The sequence below is a fragment of the Cydia splendana genome, chromosome 5 (genome assembly GCF_910591565.1).
Source record: "Cydia splendana chromosome 5, ilCydSple1.2, whole genome shotgun sequence".
Classification (NCBI taxonomy): domain Eukaryota; kingdom Metazoa; phylum Arthropoda; class Insecta; order Lepidoptera; family Tortricidae; genus Cydia; species Cydia splendana.
Window position 1 is genome coordinate 7,216,809 of NC_085964.1, and position 17,226 is coordinate 7,234,034.

Consider the following 17,226-nt stretch of genomic DNA (forward strand, 5'->3'; position numbering starts at 1 on the left):
ACGCATTCAACAAAAATTCGTAAAACACCTTTGCTTTAAATTAAAATATCCCTACAGTTCTTCCAACTATCTTAAAATATGTAAGCACCATCACCTTGTCCCTTTACAAAAACGCCGTGAAGTGGCCGATATTAGCTACCTAATAAGTATTACTAATGGTGTAATCGATTGCCCCGAGTTGCTAAGTAAACTGTGTTTCAAAACCCCCTCTCGTTCTAAAAGGTATCATCCCCCATTAGCAATCAAAAATGCATCTTCCAAATACAGACAGAATAGTTTTTTAACGCGCGCCAGTCGTAACCTTAACGAGTTGTCTAAAGAATTTGATATTGATATATTCAACTGTAGAACCCCTAACGTGAGACGTAATGTAGTGCAGAGATATTTCGAGTCTATTGAGTGAGCGTGTTGTCGCCTTCTTAAATACCTACAAATGTATTATTAATATTTTTACTTTAATATTCCTCATTTTGTTACTTATTAATTAGTATCTTTGTTACTTTCAATTTATCTTTACTAGATATAATTTGTGTTGGCTTTGTTCACATATGTGCTTGCGATAGTGCGTAACCTTAGTATAAGTAGTACCTGTTAGTTTAGTATTGTGTTACTACCTGTGAGTTCCTATAATTGGCTTTCTGTATCCACTATAATTTCTATGGTATTGTCATAGCTGTTGGTTCTCCAAATAAATAAAATAAAAATAAATAAAATAAAAATAAAAACTGAGTGAGATCGAATTTCCCATGGTTTGTATTTTTATGTCGTGTTGTCACCCTCCTGTGAAGTGTGTTAGTCCAGTAGGTAAGGAGTAATAACTTATGCTCAATGTCATAAGGGATGGGCTAGTAGCTCAGCATCTAAATATACTGTCTTAACTTAATGCCATTGAGGTTGATTTACTAGATCCTAAGTCTAGCGAAGGAAAATAGACTCAATCGATTTCAGTAAAGCTTACAACTGGATTGATGTTTTAAGTCAGTCTTCAATTCTTCATACTTATTTCATCTGATATTGGCTAATTTATGCCGTCTTACTGGCTCCACACTTGATTCGATACGAATATTGGCGAAAGTCATTGTGTAAAGGGCTTACGACGAGTATGACACGTCAGTGTCTTCTTTTCGCTTGTATCTTGCGGTATCATATCCGTACACGGCGGGAAGAGTTGACAACTCAAGATATTCTACTGAAGGAATTTGAACACAAAATAAACTTACATAAGGTTCAAATTTCTTCAATTTTTTCCCGCCAGATATCAACTTCTTCCCGCCGTGTACGGATACTTCTCTGCCATAATTCTATTCTTATTGCTATTAAACACCACGCGTACATCACACGTAACTAAAAACAATGATTTATTTTTCGTTTACTCGTCATAAACCCTAGCTCATCTGGACCGAACCCTCAAATTATACGTACCTTAATACCGCTTTCTATTAATCTTATGAAATGCTTTAACGAGACTGAAGTAAAGCATACATTTTAAGGATCGTACGCGCACTCGACTTACAATAGTAACGTGCACTTTTCATTCTAATTGGATAATTATAAAATTGTAAAAAGTTTGTTAAATAAAAATATTAAATAACTTGAGTGTTTTTATTACAAATTGTACTCAAATTTGCAGTTATTTATTATACAAATGACGTCTAAAATATTACATATTTACAAATAAATCCTGATGATAGTCATTACAAATCAACCCCGGCAAGATTGTTTTACTTACTGTTACTAAATTGAACCTATGTAATTATACCGATCAGAATATAAAAGTGTTTCCACTTGAAACATTAGTATTCAAATCCAGGTCATATTTGACCTGATCACTTTATGTCAAACTTTAATGTCAGTTCTCTTAGAAGTTTTATATTTTTTATGCCTATGAAATGTAAATATCAAAGATTTGCACGATGTCCAATTACCAAGACGTACCTACCTAATTTGGCGTGTCAAATATTGGTAAGTTGCTATTTATCGAGCTTCTTATTCGCATTTTGTTTCTTGCGTTCGTCCCTTCTTTAAAGACTAGATTACCGGTGGAAATCAAGAAACTAGTAAGATATAAGAAAGGTGGGTACTTGTAATATATCTAGGCATATTTGACGCCCTTCCAGAACGCGTTGCTATCGACGAGGCACTTGCAGCCGCAGCCCGTGGGGCACGTGTCGTGCTTCTCGAACCTGACACAACGAAACAACATAATTACTTCACATTTTACTTATTCACTGTACTTATATATAGGTACAGTTCGAGCTCGAGTTTCGTGTATTTCCGAGTTGTAGAAGCGGGAGTTTGTGCGGTTTGTGTCGCGCCGTGTACCAAGTGCGGGTTGAGGAGGTAAGCGGCGCCTACAATTCTTCAGAGCTCGTGTTTAGACTGTGTATGCCATTCGATAAAGGGTCTCGTATGTTTCAAAGGCGTTCGCGTGCGGTTAAAGCCATACTACGCGTACAGTGTTACGTACTATAGAAAAGTCGCATACTTCTCTCCCGGCGTCAATGGACACCGAGGCCTTAGGAGTTTTACACGGGTTGGAAGCCTGCAACAAGATATGAGTGGTCCACTCACCAGGCCAGCATGTGCGTGGCGTGGCCCGCGTGGCCGCAGTAGGCGCAGGCGACGGCGCGGCCGCGCACGCCGCGCGCGCACACGGCGCAGCGCAGCGCGAGGCGGCGGCACGCGCCGCACGCCGCCCCGCGCGCGCCGCGCCCGCACCCCGCATATATCAGTGGTCCACTCACCAGGCCAGCATGTGCGTGGCGTGTCCGGCGTGGCCGCAGTAGGCGCAGGCGACGGCGCGGCCGCGCACGCCGCGCGCGCACACGGCGCAGCGCAGCGCGAGGCGGCGGCACGCGCCGCACGCCGCCCCGCGCGCGCCGCGCCCGCACCCCGCATATATCAGTGGTCCACTCACCAGGCCAGCATGTGCGTGGCGTGTCCGGCGTGGCCGCAGTAGGCGCAGGCGACGGCGCGGCCGCGCACGCCGCGCGCGCACACGGCGCAGCGCAGCGCGAGGCGGCGGCACGCGCCGCACGCCGCCCCGCGCGCGCCGCGCCCGCACCCCGCATATATCAGTGGTCCACTCACCAGGCCAGCATGTGCGTGGCGTGTCCGGCGTGGCCGCAGTAGGCGCAGGCGACGGCGCGGCCGCGCACGCCGCGCGCGCACACGGCGCAGCGCAGCGCGAGGCGGCGGCACGCGCCGCACGCCGCCCCGCGCGCGCCGCGCCCGCACCCCGCATATATCAGTGGTCCACTCACCAGGCCAGCATGTGCGTGGCGTGTCCGGCGTGGCCGCAGTAGGCGCAGGCGACGGCGCGGCCGCGCACGCCGCGCGCGCACACGGCGCAGCGCAGCGCGAGGCGGCGGCACGCGCCGCACGCCGCCCCGCGCGCGCCGCGCCCGCACCCCGCATATATCAGTGGTCCACTCACCAGGCCAGCATGTGCGTGGCGTGTCCGGCGTGGCCGCAGTAGGCGCAGGCGACGGCGCGGCCGCGCACGCCGCGCGCGCACACGGCGCAGCGCAGCGCGAGGCGGCGGCACGCGCCGCACGCCGCCCCGCGCGCGCCGCGCCCGCACCCCGCATATATCAGTGGTCCACTCACCAGGCCAGCATGTGCGTGGCGTGTCCGGCGTGGCCGCAGTAGGCGCAGGCGACGGCGCGGCCGCGCACGCCGCGCGCGCACACGGCGCAGCGCAGCGCGAGGCGGCGGCACGCGCCGCACGCCGCCCCGCGCGCGCCGCGCCCGCACCCCGCATATATCAGTGGTCCACTCACCAGGCCAGCATGTGCGTGGCGTGTCCGGCGTGGCCGCAGTAGGCGCAGGCGACGGCGCGGCCGCGCACGCCGCGCGCGCACACGGCGCAGCGCAGCGCGAGGCGGCGGCACGCGCCGCACGCCGCCCCGCGCGCGCCGCGCCCGCACCCCGCATATATCAGTGGTCCACTCACCAGGCCAGCATGTGCGTGGCGTGTCCGGCGTGGCCGCAGTAGGCGCAGGCGACGGCGCGGCCGCGCACGCCGCGCGCGCACACGGCGCAGCGCAGCGCGAGGCGGCGGCACGCGCCGCACGCCGCCCCGCGCGCGCCGCGCCCGCACCCCGCATATATCAGTGGTCCACTCACCAGGCCAGCATGTGCGTGGCGTGTCCGGCGTGGCCGCAGTAGGCGCAGGCGACGGCGCGGCCGCGCACGCCGCGCGCGCACACGGCGCAGCGCAGCGCGAGGCGGCGGCACGCGCCGCACGCCGCCCCGCGCGCGCCGCGCCCGCACCCCGCATATATCAGTGGTCCACTCACCAGGCCAGCATGTGCGTGGCGTGTCCGGCGTGGCCGCAGTAGGCGCAGGCGACGGCGCGGCCGCGCACGCCGCGCGCGCACACGGCGCAGCGCAGCGCGAGGCGGCGGCACGCGCCGCACGCCGCCCCGCGCGCGCCGCGCCCGCACCCCGCATATATCAGTGGTCCACTCACCAGGCCAGCATGTGCGTGGCGTGTCCGGCGTGGCCGCAGTAGGCGCAGGCGACGGCGCGGCCGCGCACGCCGCGCGCGCACACGGCGCAGCGCAGCGCGAGGCGGCGGCACGCGCCGCACGCCGCCCCGCGCGCGCCGCGCCCGCACCCCGCATATATCAGTGGTCCACTCACCAGGCCAGCATGTGCGTGGCGTGTCCGGCGTGGCCGCAGTAGGCGCAGGCGACGGCGCGGCCGCGCACGCCGCGCGCGCACACGGCGCAGCGCAGCGCGAGGCGGCGGCACGCGCCGCACGCCGCCCCGCGCGCGCCGCGCCCGCACCCCGCATATATCAGTGGTCCACTCACCAGGCCAGCATGTGCGTGGCGTGTCCGGCGTGGCCGCAGTAGGCGCAGGCGACGGCGCGGCCGCGCACGCCGCGCGCGCACACGGCGCAGCGCAGCGCGAGGCGGCGGCACGCGCCGCACGCCGCCCCGCGCGCGCCGCGCCCGCACCCCGCATATATCAGTGGTCCACTCACCAGGCCAGCATGTGCGTGGCGTGTCCGGCGTGGCCGCAGTAGGCGCAGGCGACGGCGCGGCCGCGCACGCCGCGCGCGCACACGGCGCAGCGCAGCGCGAGGCGGCGGCACGCGCCGCACGCCGCCCCGCGCGCGCCGCGCCCGCACCCCGCATATATCAGTGGTCCACTCACCAGGCCGCATGTGCGTGGCGTGTCCGGCGTGGCCGCAGTAGGCGCAGGCGACGGCGCGGCCGCGCACGCCGCGCGCGCACACGGCGCAGCGCAGCGCGAGGCGGCGGCACGCGCCGCACGCCGCCCCGCGCGCGCCGCGCCCGCACCCCGCATATATCAGTGGTCCACTCACCAGGCCAGCATGTGCGTGGCGTGTCCGGCGTGGCCGCAGTAGGCGCAGGCGACGGCGCGGCCGCGCACGCCGCGCGCGCACACGGCGCAGCGCAGCGCGAGGCGGCGGCACGCGCCGCACGCCGCCCCGCGCGCGCCGCGCCCGCACCCCGCATATATCAGTGGTCCACTCACCAGGCCAGCATGTGCGTGGCGTGTCCGGCGTGGCCGCAGTAGGCGCAGGCGACGGCGCGGCCGCGCACGCCGCGCGCGCACACGGCGCAGCGCAGCGCGAGGCGGCGGCACGCGCCGCACGCCGCCCCGCGCGCGCCGCGCCCGCACCCCGCATATATCAGTGGTCCACTCACCAGGCCAGCATGTGCGTGGCGTGTCCGGCGTGGCCGCAGTAGGCGCAGGCGACGGCGCGGCCGCGCACGCCGCGCGCGCACACGGCGCAGCGCAGCGCGAGGCGGCGGCACGCGCCGCACGCCGCCCCGCGCGCGCCGCGCCCGCACCCCGCATATATCAGTGGTCCACTCACCAGGCCAGCATGTGCGTGGCGTGTCCGGCGTGGCCGCAGTAGGCGCAGGCGACGGCGCGGCCGCGCACGCCGCGCGCGCACACGGCGCAGCGCAGCGCGAGGCGGCGGCACGCGCCGCACGCCGCCCCGCGCGCGCCGCGCCCGCACCCCGCATATATCAGTGGTCCACTCACCAGGCCAGCATGTGCGTGGCGTGTCCGGCGTGGCCGCAGTAGGCGCAGGCGACGGCGCGGCCGCGCACGCCGCGCGCGCACACGGCGCAGCGCAGCGCGAGGCGGCGGCACGCGCCGCACGCCGCCCCGCGCGCGCCGCGCCCGCACCCCGCATATATCAGTGGTCCACTCACCAGGCCAGCATGTGCGTGGCGTGTCCGGCGTGGCCGCAGTAGGCGCAGGCGACGGCGCGGCCGCGCACGCCGCGCGCGCACACGGCGCAGCGCAGCGCGAGGCGGCGGCACGCGCCGCACGCCGCCCCGCGCGCGCCGCGCCCGCACCCCGCATATATCAGTGGTCCACTCACCAGGCCAGCATGTGCGTGGCGTGTCCGGCGTGGCCGCAGTAGGCGCAGGCGACGGCGCGGCCGCGCACGCCGCGCGCGCACACGGCGCAGCGCAGCGCGAGGCGGCGGCACGCGCCGCACGCCGCCCCGCGCGCGCCGCGCCCGCACCCCGCATATATCAGTGGTCCACTCACCAGGCCAGCATGTGCGTGGCGTGTCCGGCGTGGCCGCAGTAGGCGCAGGCGACGGCGCGGCCGCGCACGCCGCGCGCGCACACGGCGCAGCGCAGCGCGAGGCGGCGGCACGCGCCGCACGCCGCCCCGCGCGCGCCGCGCCCGCACCCCGCATATATCAGTGGTCCACTCACCAGGCCAGCATGTGCGTGGCGTGTCCGGCGTGGCCGCAGTAGGCGCAGGCGACGGCGCGGCCGCGCACGCCGCGCGCGCACACGGCGCAGCGCAGCGCGAGGCGGCGGCACGCGCCGCACGCCGCCCCGCGCGCGCCGCGCCCGCACCCCGCATATATCAGTGGTCCACTCACCAGGCCAGCATGTGCGTGGCGTGTCCGGCGTGGCCGCAGTAGGCGCAGGCGACGGCGCGGCCGCGCACGCCGCGCGCGCACACGGCGCAGCGCAGCGCGAGGCGGCGGCACGCGCCGCACGCCGCCCCGCGCGCGCCGCGCCCGCACCCCGCATATATCAGTGGTCCACTCACCAGGCCAGCATGTGCGTGGCGTGTCCGGCGTGGCCGCAGTAGGCGCAGGCGACGGCGCGGCCGCGCACGCCGCGCGCGCACACGGCGCAGCGCAGCGCGAGGCGGCGGCACGCGCCGCACGCCGCCCCGCGCGCGCCGCGCCCGCACCCCGCGCACACCGCGCTCAGCTCCGGCCCCGCGCACGCTGCTGGCTGCCGCTGTCGGACCAGCTTCATCACCTAAGGATACGAAAGTATGTCTCGTTCATTTATCGTTATACATTTTTGTCTAATGCAGTAACCGAGCTACAGATATAGTGCATAATTGTTTTCCTTCGTATTTTTACGGAAACGTACGAGCGTGTCTCGCTATTTCAGTCAGTACATGGTCTAATAAAACATGGTCTTCTCTTTCCAGAGTGACACGGGCCTACGTCACAATAACATTGCCACTTTATTTCAACATAACATGTTACATGGGTACATTATACCTATGGTTAATAAGTTAAAATATTTCTTTTTAATTTTATAATTTTCATTTATATGTATTTTATCGTAAATTTTACAATAACACGTCATTTTTAATTATTCGTTAGCAATATCTTCCGATTCACGAAATAAATTTCAGACGTTCGGGTAATTCTGTTTACACTACTGGCAACAAAGTATAGCGCTCTCACATTTGACAATTCGGATCTAGATTACTTCATGCCCTGACCGTCATCCTTGTCGAACGCGTGTTAATTGTTATTTCCTTCTCGCTCAGTGTCAGCAGTCGCAGTGTTTTTCAAACTTTTCACGTCGTAAGCTTGGTAATTAATGTGTAACTGTGAATTCGTTTTTCAAACGTTTGTCTTGCATAGATAAATAAAGTTTAAATTAATACATTAGATTTGTTTTATTTTACTATGTTTCTACATGAATAACTTAAAATTAATGCCGTTAAAATAATTTTCACCGTTGGTTAAAATTCTCCCACATTTTAATGTTTGAGAACCTGTAAACAGCATGATGACGTAGGCCCGTGTCAGTTAGATCATACGCGAATCTCGGAAGAGAGTACCAGGCGGAGTATATTATTATACCATGAGTCAGTCTAAGTACAAAAAGTACTGAGGTTGACTGTAGTAATATATTACGAAAACAATTATGTACTACATTTATGTTGTTTTTTTCTTACACTATTCTAAAGTCCGAATTAGACTACGGTAAGCGTTACAAATATTGTTATATCACAAGTTAACATACAAATTATCTCAATCCTCTTGTATAACAGCTGCCACCCGGTGTATAAGTTGTTAAGGGTGATATTCCACCTGTCCAATTTCTTTGTCCAATGTCATTGCGTCTCACTCTCTCATTAAGCAAAATGTGAGACGCTATACACATTGCACAGGTGGAATACCACCCTAAGTCACACTCACACAGTTAACAAATTACCTCAGTCCTCTTATATAAAAGCTGCCAGCGATGCAAAATATCCGCGTACACTCTTTTAAAGCAGTGGTACTGATGCACCGCGGCCTCGTCGAGAACGCAGGCCGACATCCGTTCCGACTTGGACACGCTCGAGTCCGTGTAGAAGTTCTCGGCCTCGGAGCATGAGTTGCTGCGGACATTCGTCCAGCCGTCGGCTATTTCGCTGTATTGGTTTACTGTGCTGTATGGAGATGTTCCGTTGCCCTAAAACATGATCACAAATCAATGAAAGATAAGAAGAATATCGCGAATGAATTCTTAGAAGAAACCCTAATATAGTGCCTTAAGTGACATCTACGGGATGTGTTAAAGTCGATGTCGTATTCCCATATTATCTTACTGGTCAATCAGGCCTAACAGATAAAGAGTAACCTTATAAAAGCTGTTGTTCGTTCGGCAGGAGTCCGACTAGCTATTAACAACTGAGAGTGATTTTTTCCTGTCGGACGGGAGTGTAATCTTAGAAAAGCAGTTCGAACATTCAGCGATCAACAATTACTTTATTTACCTCTTTCATCCACACTGGATTTATATCTCCATGTATGTAAAATAGCAACTTACATAACTAGAATTGCTAATAGTGGACTGCGAGCTCCACTTGTTGGTGTCATTGAAGATGGAGAAGGCGCACGCCAGCATCGCCGCCATTTGCACGTCCAACGACTTGGCGTAGTGAGAAATCCTACAATTCAAAGTAGCTTTAGAAACAATCCATTATTAAACTCTCCATTATCTAACTGTCCATAATCTCTCAATCCATTATCTAACTCCATTATACTTATTAAACATATGTATCTTGAATTTGACAACATCAAAAAATGGCCAAACATCATCATCAACGCGGCTGCGCTGACAAGACTGGCCAAGAATAAAAAGACTTTGCAAAGGTAACCACGAAAGCTAGGACATGGCAGCAGAAGAAGAAGAATAATTGAATACAGGTTTTAGTGAGATGTACTGACAAGATCAAGACTCTCTAACCTAACCTTACCAATAATAAACGGCTGCTATTTAACTGATCACCAGATTTAATAAAATTTAATACCAAAAAAATCTATTTTACCACCCTAAAATCATGAATGATCACCAAAATTATAACACCATTTTAATGTGAAATGATTACCAATTTTATTACATTTTACTATCCTTTTAAAGGAAATGACACCAAAATAATCATTATTAACCCAAAAATAGTCAATGATTACCAAATTTCAATCCCCATTTTAATGTGAAATGATAACCAAATTTTTACATCTTGCTATCCTATTAAAGAAAATGACACCAAAATAATCATTGTAAACCCAAAAAAAATAGTAAATGACCACCAAAATTAGAACTCCATTTTAATGTAAAATGATAACCAAATTTTTAAATCTTGCTATGCTATTAAAGCAAATGGCTCCAAAATAATCATTGTAAACGCAAAAATAGTAAATGATCACAAAAATTATCTTCTATCTTCTATCTTCTATGTAATTTCTATCTGTGAAAACCTATAATTGGCCTTCGATTTTTATACATAGTGCTAATATGTTTCATGTGCTGTTGGTTTTCCAATAAATAAATAATAAATAAATAATAATAATAAAAATTGTAACCACATTTTAATTAAAAATGTGCAATCATTTAATATATCGTTATCCTATTAAATTAATTAATCCACTTCGTCACCTTTTTCTAGTAGCATTTTATTTCTGTAACAGTCGCAGTTCTAACCTAACCTAACCCACTTTTCTAGTAGCATTTTGTTTCTGTAAGGGTCGCAGTTCAAACCTAACCTAACCCACTTTTCTAGTAGCATTTCTTTTCTGCAAGGGTCGCAGTTCAAACCTAACCTAACCCACTTTTCTAGTAGCATTTCGTTTCTGTATGGGTCGCAGTTCAAACCTAACCTAACCCACTTTTCTAGTAGCATTTCTTTTCTGTAAGGGTCGCAGTTCAAACCTAACCTAACCCACTTTTCTAGTAGCGTTTCGTATCTGTATGGGTAGCAGTTGAAACTTAACCTAACCTACTTTTCTAGTACCATTTCGTTTCTGTAAGGGTCGCAGTGCTAACCTAACCTAACCCACTTAACTGATAGCAGTTTAACTTACTTTTCTAGTAGCATAACGAAATGCTACTAAAAAAGTAGATTAGGTTAGGTAGGTATGCGGTGCGGGCTACGGGGGGTTGAGCGGGAGGGGCTAGTAATTTTGGCATCAGTTTACTTTATTTGGTAATATGTATAAATTTTTTGGTAATCATAGTGGTTTATTTAGGTGAAAATATCGCATTAATTTGGTCTTCAAGATTTGGTGATCATTAATGATTTTTGGTGATCATTCAATATATTTGGTATTTGAATACAATTTGAAGTGCAGTCGTAATTAAAGTGGTGGTACTTTTGTATTTTTAGGCCTTATTTTTTTGGTGTTCAGTAATTTTTTTTGGTAAGCATGATTTTTTTGTTTAGGGTACCAAAGTATTTTTTGGTGGTTATATTTGTAGCCATAATAAACCTATAATTGGCCTTCGATTTTTATACATAGTGCTAATATGTTTCATGTGCTGTTGGTTTTCCAATAAATAAATAATAAATAATAATAATAATAAAATTATGTCTTTCAGATCTATCTCTGAATCAGAAACCTATAAATACCTTGGTATGTCACAGTCGTTGGGTATTGAGGACGAGGGTATTAGACGGTCGGTGAAGGAGCGCTTTTTCAGTCGGCTTACAAAAGTCCTTAACAGTCTTTTGTCAGGAGGCAACAAAGTGCGCGCCTTCAACGCCTGGGTAATGCCCCTACTCACATACTCCTTTGGCATACTAAGGTGGACTCAGACCGAGCTGGACGCCCTGGATCGGAGGGTCCGATCACTGCTCACCACACATCGCATGCTACACCCACGCTCGTCAGTTATGAGATTGTACATCCCACGGAAGTGTGGAGGCCGAGGCTTCCTAAATGCCAAGGATCTCCACAACCGCGAGGTGTACAATCTCAGGAATTATTTCCTTAACAACGAGTGTGGGATGCATCGTGATGTGGTGGCAGTAGACAGGAACCTAACGCCGCTCTCCTTGGCAAACGAGAACTGGCGCAAACCTGTGGTACTAAGTACTGCGGATCGCAAGGCGGCATGGGAGAGTAAGGTGCTACACGGGCGGTTCTACAAGGCCCTCACGGGACCCGACGTGGACCTGCTCGCGTCGGTGAACTGGTTACGATTCGGGGACCTCTTCGGAGAAACCGAGGGTTTTGCCTGTGCAATTGCGGACGAAGTGATGATGACGAACAACTATCGGAAATATATCCTGAAGGACGGTACGGTCGACATTTGTCGGGCATGCCGCCGTCCCGGAGAGTCACTCAGGCATATCATTTCCGGTTGTTCTCATCTTGCTAACGGCGAGTACTTGCACAGACATAATCTCGTAGCCAGGATTATTCACCAGCAACTTGCTCTTCTATACGGCCTTGTGGACCGCGAAGTACCGTACTACAAGTACTTACCTGCGCCTGTTCTCGAGAATGGTCGTGCCACGCTCTATTGGGATCGATCTATCATCACTGACAGGACTATTGTAGCCAATAAGCCTGACATCGTGATAATAGATCGATCGCGACGTCGGGCCGTGCTCGTTGACATCACCATCCCCCATGATGAGAATCTCGTGAAAGCCGAGACGGACAAGTCCAGTAAGTACCTAGACTTGGCTCACGAGATAACCGCCATGTGGGATGTTGATTCGACGATCATTGTCCCGATAGTCGTTTCAGTGAACGGTCTAATAGCGAAGAGTCTCGACCAACATCTTGAGAGACTCTTGCTAGGTGGTTGGATCAAGGGTCAGATGCAGAAGGCGGTGATCTTGGACACGGCGCGGATAGTCCGCCGGTTCCTCTCTCTGCGGCCCTGACCACCGGTAGCTTGGGCCCTGCCCCGCTGCTGGCGGCACCCTAGGTTAGGTTTTTTATAATGTGTTTATATTAATTTTTATTGTTTTGTAAGTGTTTTTATATTTTACTTTTATATTCATATTATAAATAACCTAACTTAAGATGAGAAATGAATAAAGAGAATAAAATTAATCTAATATTTAAAACACATCGTCTAAAATGTTTATTTCTTGTAATATAGACTTAATGATTATTTTGATAAGGTAGAAACTCAGTTGTATAAAAACTGACAATCACAAACTATAGGTAAACAAAGGTACATCATCAGAAGTATATGCAGTTATCTTAACAATAAATTGGTCCTTCGAACCGGATGTTTAGGCAGCCATTTTTTGTGAGCGAGTTGTTAGAGGTCTACTACTCACAGCGACTGAAGCAGGCTGCAGCACAGCGGGTGCTGCGCCCAGCCCATGCTCTCCTCGCTGGAGGCGCAGTGGTCGGTGGGTCGCGCGCGCAGCGCCCGCGCCGCCAGCGCCGCTAGTCGCCATGCGTGCGCCAGTTCGCTTTCGCCTTCCGCTGATGCTATCCGCGCATTCGCCTCACACATTTCTGTAAAAATATATGTTTGGTCAGTTCGAAGATAGCTGTTTATGGTTCCATACGCACAGGTTGCCAAATAGAACCTCATTACTAAGCCTCCCCTGTCTGTCTTTCTATCAACGAATTGTATTTCATTAACCGCAATGTAGTAGTGCTGGTTTTTTCACCCCGATGTTGATGAATGGAGTTTTCAAAACCTGAATTTTATTGCTAGAATAATAAATGCTAGAATATAGTACCGACGGAATCCTCAGCGTTGATGACGTATTTCTCGGCGAGAACCCGGTTCAGCGGGAACAGATCGGGAGCCGCATAGAGCACGACCCTGGGTGAGCAGCCGGAGATGCTGCCGCGACTGCGCATGCTGCCCGCGCGCCGGCCTTGCGCTTTCTGCGTCAACATGTACATGTTAATAATGCAATGATTTGTAAGGTTTTCAAATAAAAGCCCTTAGGTACGCTTTATGACACTGGAAGTTTATAGGCGGTTTTCGACAAAAGGCTTACATAATATTAATTTATTCTGTTTGGTCGCAAAGACAAATGGTAGGTAACTAACTCAATTTAGTTGCTCGACTTTTAAGGCCTGGCCAAACACACAGCGCGACGCAGCGCCGCGTCCGCGCCGCGTGATGCCGACGCGATGCCTGTTCAAACAGGGCGCGCGCGGATCGCGCCGGCCTCACGCTCTCAACACGCCCTCATCGCGCCCGCGGACGCGGCGTGGCCGCGCGGGAACGCTGCGCACCGCTCGCTGCCTAACGTTCGATCCGACTATGATGTGACCCAGCGCATGTGCGTCGGGGGCAGTGAATGTGTTAATGGGATGTTGTGAGGCCGTGGACTGGGAGCACGCTACCGGCGCCGACGGACGGGTACTCGGTGCAGAGGCGCTACCGCGAAACCCGAAATTCGCAAATTGCGGGGATCTTTCTCTTTTACTCCAATGAAAGCGTAATTAGAGTGACAGAGAAAAATGGCCACAATTTGCGAACTTCGATTTTCGCGGTTATAGGCCAGTTCGAGGTTATTTTTTTTATAAATTACCTGGCGTTCGTAAACGCTTCACAAAGTGGAATCTGTGGGTGATAGTCCAAGTACTTACCCAACGATCTTGAAAGTAGAACGTCGTAATAGAATTAGAAGGATGCCTGTGCAGCAACTGCGGGAACCCAGGCGCGTTCGTCGGCGACGGCGTCGTGGTGGCGTGTGGCGACACCGAGCCGTAACCGCTCCCGAAAAGGCTCGGAATAGTCGACAGCGACGACATCGACCTCGGGGTCCCCGCCTCGTGCTTCAAGGACAGTCTCCGAGTATTCGACGGACGATTGAACACAACTAACGTGCTGACGCCACACCACTTTGCCCCGGAAGTGCGGGGGAAGGGAATGCATGCGTCGCCGGCGTTTTCGCTTTCTGATTGGCTTCTTTGACTAGACTTCATTGAGTCGGAATCGTCACTAGATTTAACTGGAATCTGAAAATAAACATTGACCAACAACACAAACACATAGATGAGAACTCGTCAACAATTTTCTTGTTTAGAATGATTACGGGTCAAATGTAGGTCAATTGAAGGCCGGATAATAAATCAAACTTGCAAAAACAAATAAATAAGAGGATATTTTCTAGTAATCAGGGAAAGTGTCACAGAAGTTAGTCATGGAAATAAAACATTTAAAAAATCAAAAAGAGCTCTCACAAAGTTTTGTGCTTGTGACAAATTGAGATAATTTTAAATTCACTATAAATAAATACCTACAACAACTATTGTAATAATAATAATTACAATCATTTTGCCTATTATACTAGTATTTGAAGTAGCATACAGAGTTGTTCAAAAAACTGGCTGCTAATTACCTCATCAATAGATGTCGCCAATGTCTTTAGACAATGTAACAGACACCTTTGGCCTTCCTTCTTCTTGCGATGGGCTGTTCTATTTAAAGCTTGTAGAATTTTGATAGTAGTTGTGCTATCGATATTTGTACCGGAGAGCCAGGAGAACTTTGGTATAGTTTGTTCAGGTACATTTTTAGGGAATGCCACTTGTAGGTTGGCAGTATATCCATTGCGTTCTGAGTGTATCTGACATATCCTTGTATCTGTGTTCATGTCAGTGACTTCAATATTCGCCATTTCTCTTATAGATTCGAACTCTTCATCTATTGATATTAAGTTTGAGGTTGGCATCTTGGTCTGGAAATAAATAGGTTCTTTGGTTAGTAAGCTGAGTCAAAATGCTAGACTCCCCAATTATCTTAGAATATAAATTATACCATTTGTATATCTTGTCCTGTACTGTCAGATCCATCATTCATAGACTCAACTGGTGACATTGCTGAAACAAAATGCAATCATTTCAATGAGCTACTTTCTGAGTCCTATACAAACCTACAGTTTAACACAGCAATGGAGCAATGCAAAATACTCACTGTCACTACTATTGTCCTCTTCAATTTCGCTATCATTGGGTAAATAATGGTGGCACATTTTCAGTAAAGAGGGCTGCATTGCCCAAATCCTTAAAGATTGATCTCTGCCCCATGTCACTAGCTGGTAGTTATCTGGAGGAGTGTTTGGCCTCCACACCATTGTCTGTACTGTGTCCGTGTGTCCCACGAGCCGGTGTGTTAAGATATCTGACACCCATATACCAATGACCCCAGCTTGCTCCACCCGGGGTAACCCGCCCCATCCCACACCTATAGTCAACAAACCACTTCCAAATGGTGTATATATAGCTCTCCACACTGGGAAGTTAGTGTTTATAACATTCTCTGGCCTCCTAGCATTGTTTATGTCAAAGAACTTGATGCTCCCATCGTGACTGGATGTCACTAATTGGTATTCATGGTGGGGACTCCAGTCTACACCGTGGATTTTGCACAAGTGTGCTGAAATGTACTGGAATGGTGCACTGTGTTTTCGATAATCCCATATTTTGATGTCTCCGTCATGTGCTGTTGCAACTATGTGAGATGCCACCTTGTTCCACTGAACTTGTGAAGCTCCCGCTGTAAACCAAACACACAGTGTTTAAGGCCCCTCCACATTTTATTCAAACCATGAATAAACAAGACAAAAAAAAAACACCTTAAAAAAACTAAAATAAAGTCTGTTCATTAAGCTTGGGTACAGAATAAATAATAGTACAGAAGACTCACTCGACTTATGGCTAGCCACCAAAATTGGTGGGACGGATGTACTTGTAGCTACCTGTAGCAAAGTGACGAAATCGCAGAGTGAGCCACGCCTGGCTTGGGATGGGAGGTATCAAACAGAAAATAGAACTTGTAAATCCTTATGTTTAATTATGTGACTAAAAATTCTTATTAAATTCTAATAGGTAAGTAATATATAGTCTGTAGTCTAGATTTATGGATACACTTTGGCTCATTTGGATACCTGTGTAATATAATAAGTACTAAGAAAATTGTATTTTACCAACTGCACACAGTGAGATTACTGGTTTTCTTGCATCCCGGAGGTCCCACATATGAGTGAAAGTATCTATAGAACATGTCGCTATGAGGTTGTGGTCTTGTCTGTGGAAGTGCGTGTCGCTCACAACTCGCGTGTGCCCGCGTAGAGAGCAAATACAAGTCAGATCGTTGCCTGCCCGCCATTCGTATACGTCAACACGCTGATTACTCTAGAATATGTAGAATTAAATTAAAATAGGGTATCATATATTTGTATGTATGATAACGGCTGCCAATTTACACGAAGAATATTTTATTTTATTTACCGCAATCGCACAAAGCTTCTGCCCGTGATATGTTTGACACCACTCCGCTCCGGCTGCGTCGTACTTGCTGTGACGCGGGTACTTCTTTATAATGTCACCAGCATCTTCTTCTAAGTTGACTTGCTTAATCGCTAGCCATCGCCGTCCGGCTAGTAACACGTTGTTACCAGAGAAATCGACGGACATAGCGGTGGCCTGCAACTCCCGGTACTCCCACTTCATCAGCTCGGAACTCCAGTGCACAGACATTTTGATTTGTAGTTATAAGATATACAATAATATTAAAACTTTATATCTTTTATTTACACAGATTATTCAGTACATGATAACAAAACAAATCAATCGCTCGCAAGCACACACCTTATTATCATAAAATGTCAACATGACAGTTCTAATCAGCTGTCCAAGGAAGCTTTTTTTAAACCCGTCTAACGTAGTGCAATAACACTGAACTTGAAGCGCTT

General features: G+C 51.1%; 1 protein-coding gene across 1 annotated transcript; it reads right to left on the reverse strand.

The window, feature by feature from the left end:
* Positions 1 to 1,332: 1,332 nt before the first annotated feature.
* On the reverse strand, positions 1,333 to 17,110 carry LOC134790545 (GATOR2 complex protein WDR59). Its single transcript, XM_063761372.1, has 12 exons — positions 16,763 to 17,110; positions 16,459 to 16,666; positions 15,447 to 16,028; positions 15,291 to 15,352; positions 14,872 to 15,210; positions 14,117 to 14,488; positions 13,252 to 13,402; positions 12,838 to 13,021; positions 9,087 to 9,207; positions 8,487 to 8,729; positions 7,069 to 7,286; positions 1,333 to 2,183 (listed from the first exon to the last, which is right to left on the reverse strand). The coding sequence occupies exons 1-12, from the start codon at positions 17,009 to 17,011 to the stop codon at positions 2,093 to 2,095; spliced, it is 2,820 nt and encodes a 939-aa protein (XP_063617442.1). The 5' UTR covers positions 17,012 to 17,110; the 3' UTR covers positions 1,333 to 2,092.
* Positions 17,111 to 17,226: the final 116 nt, after the last annotated feature.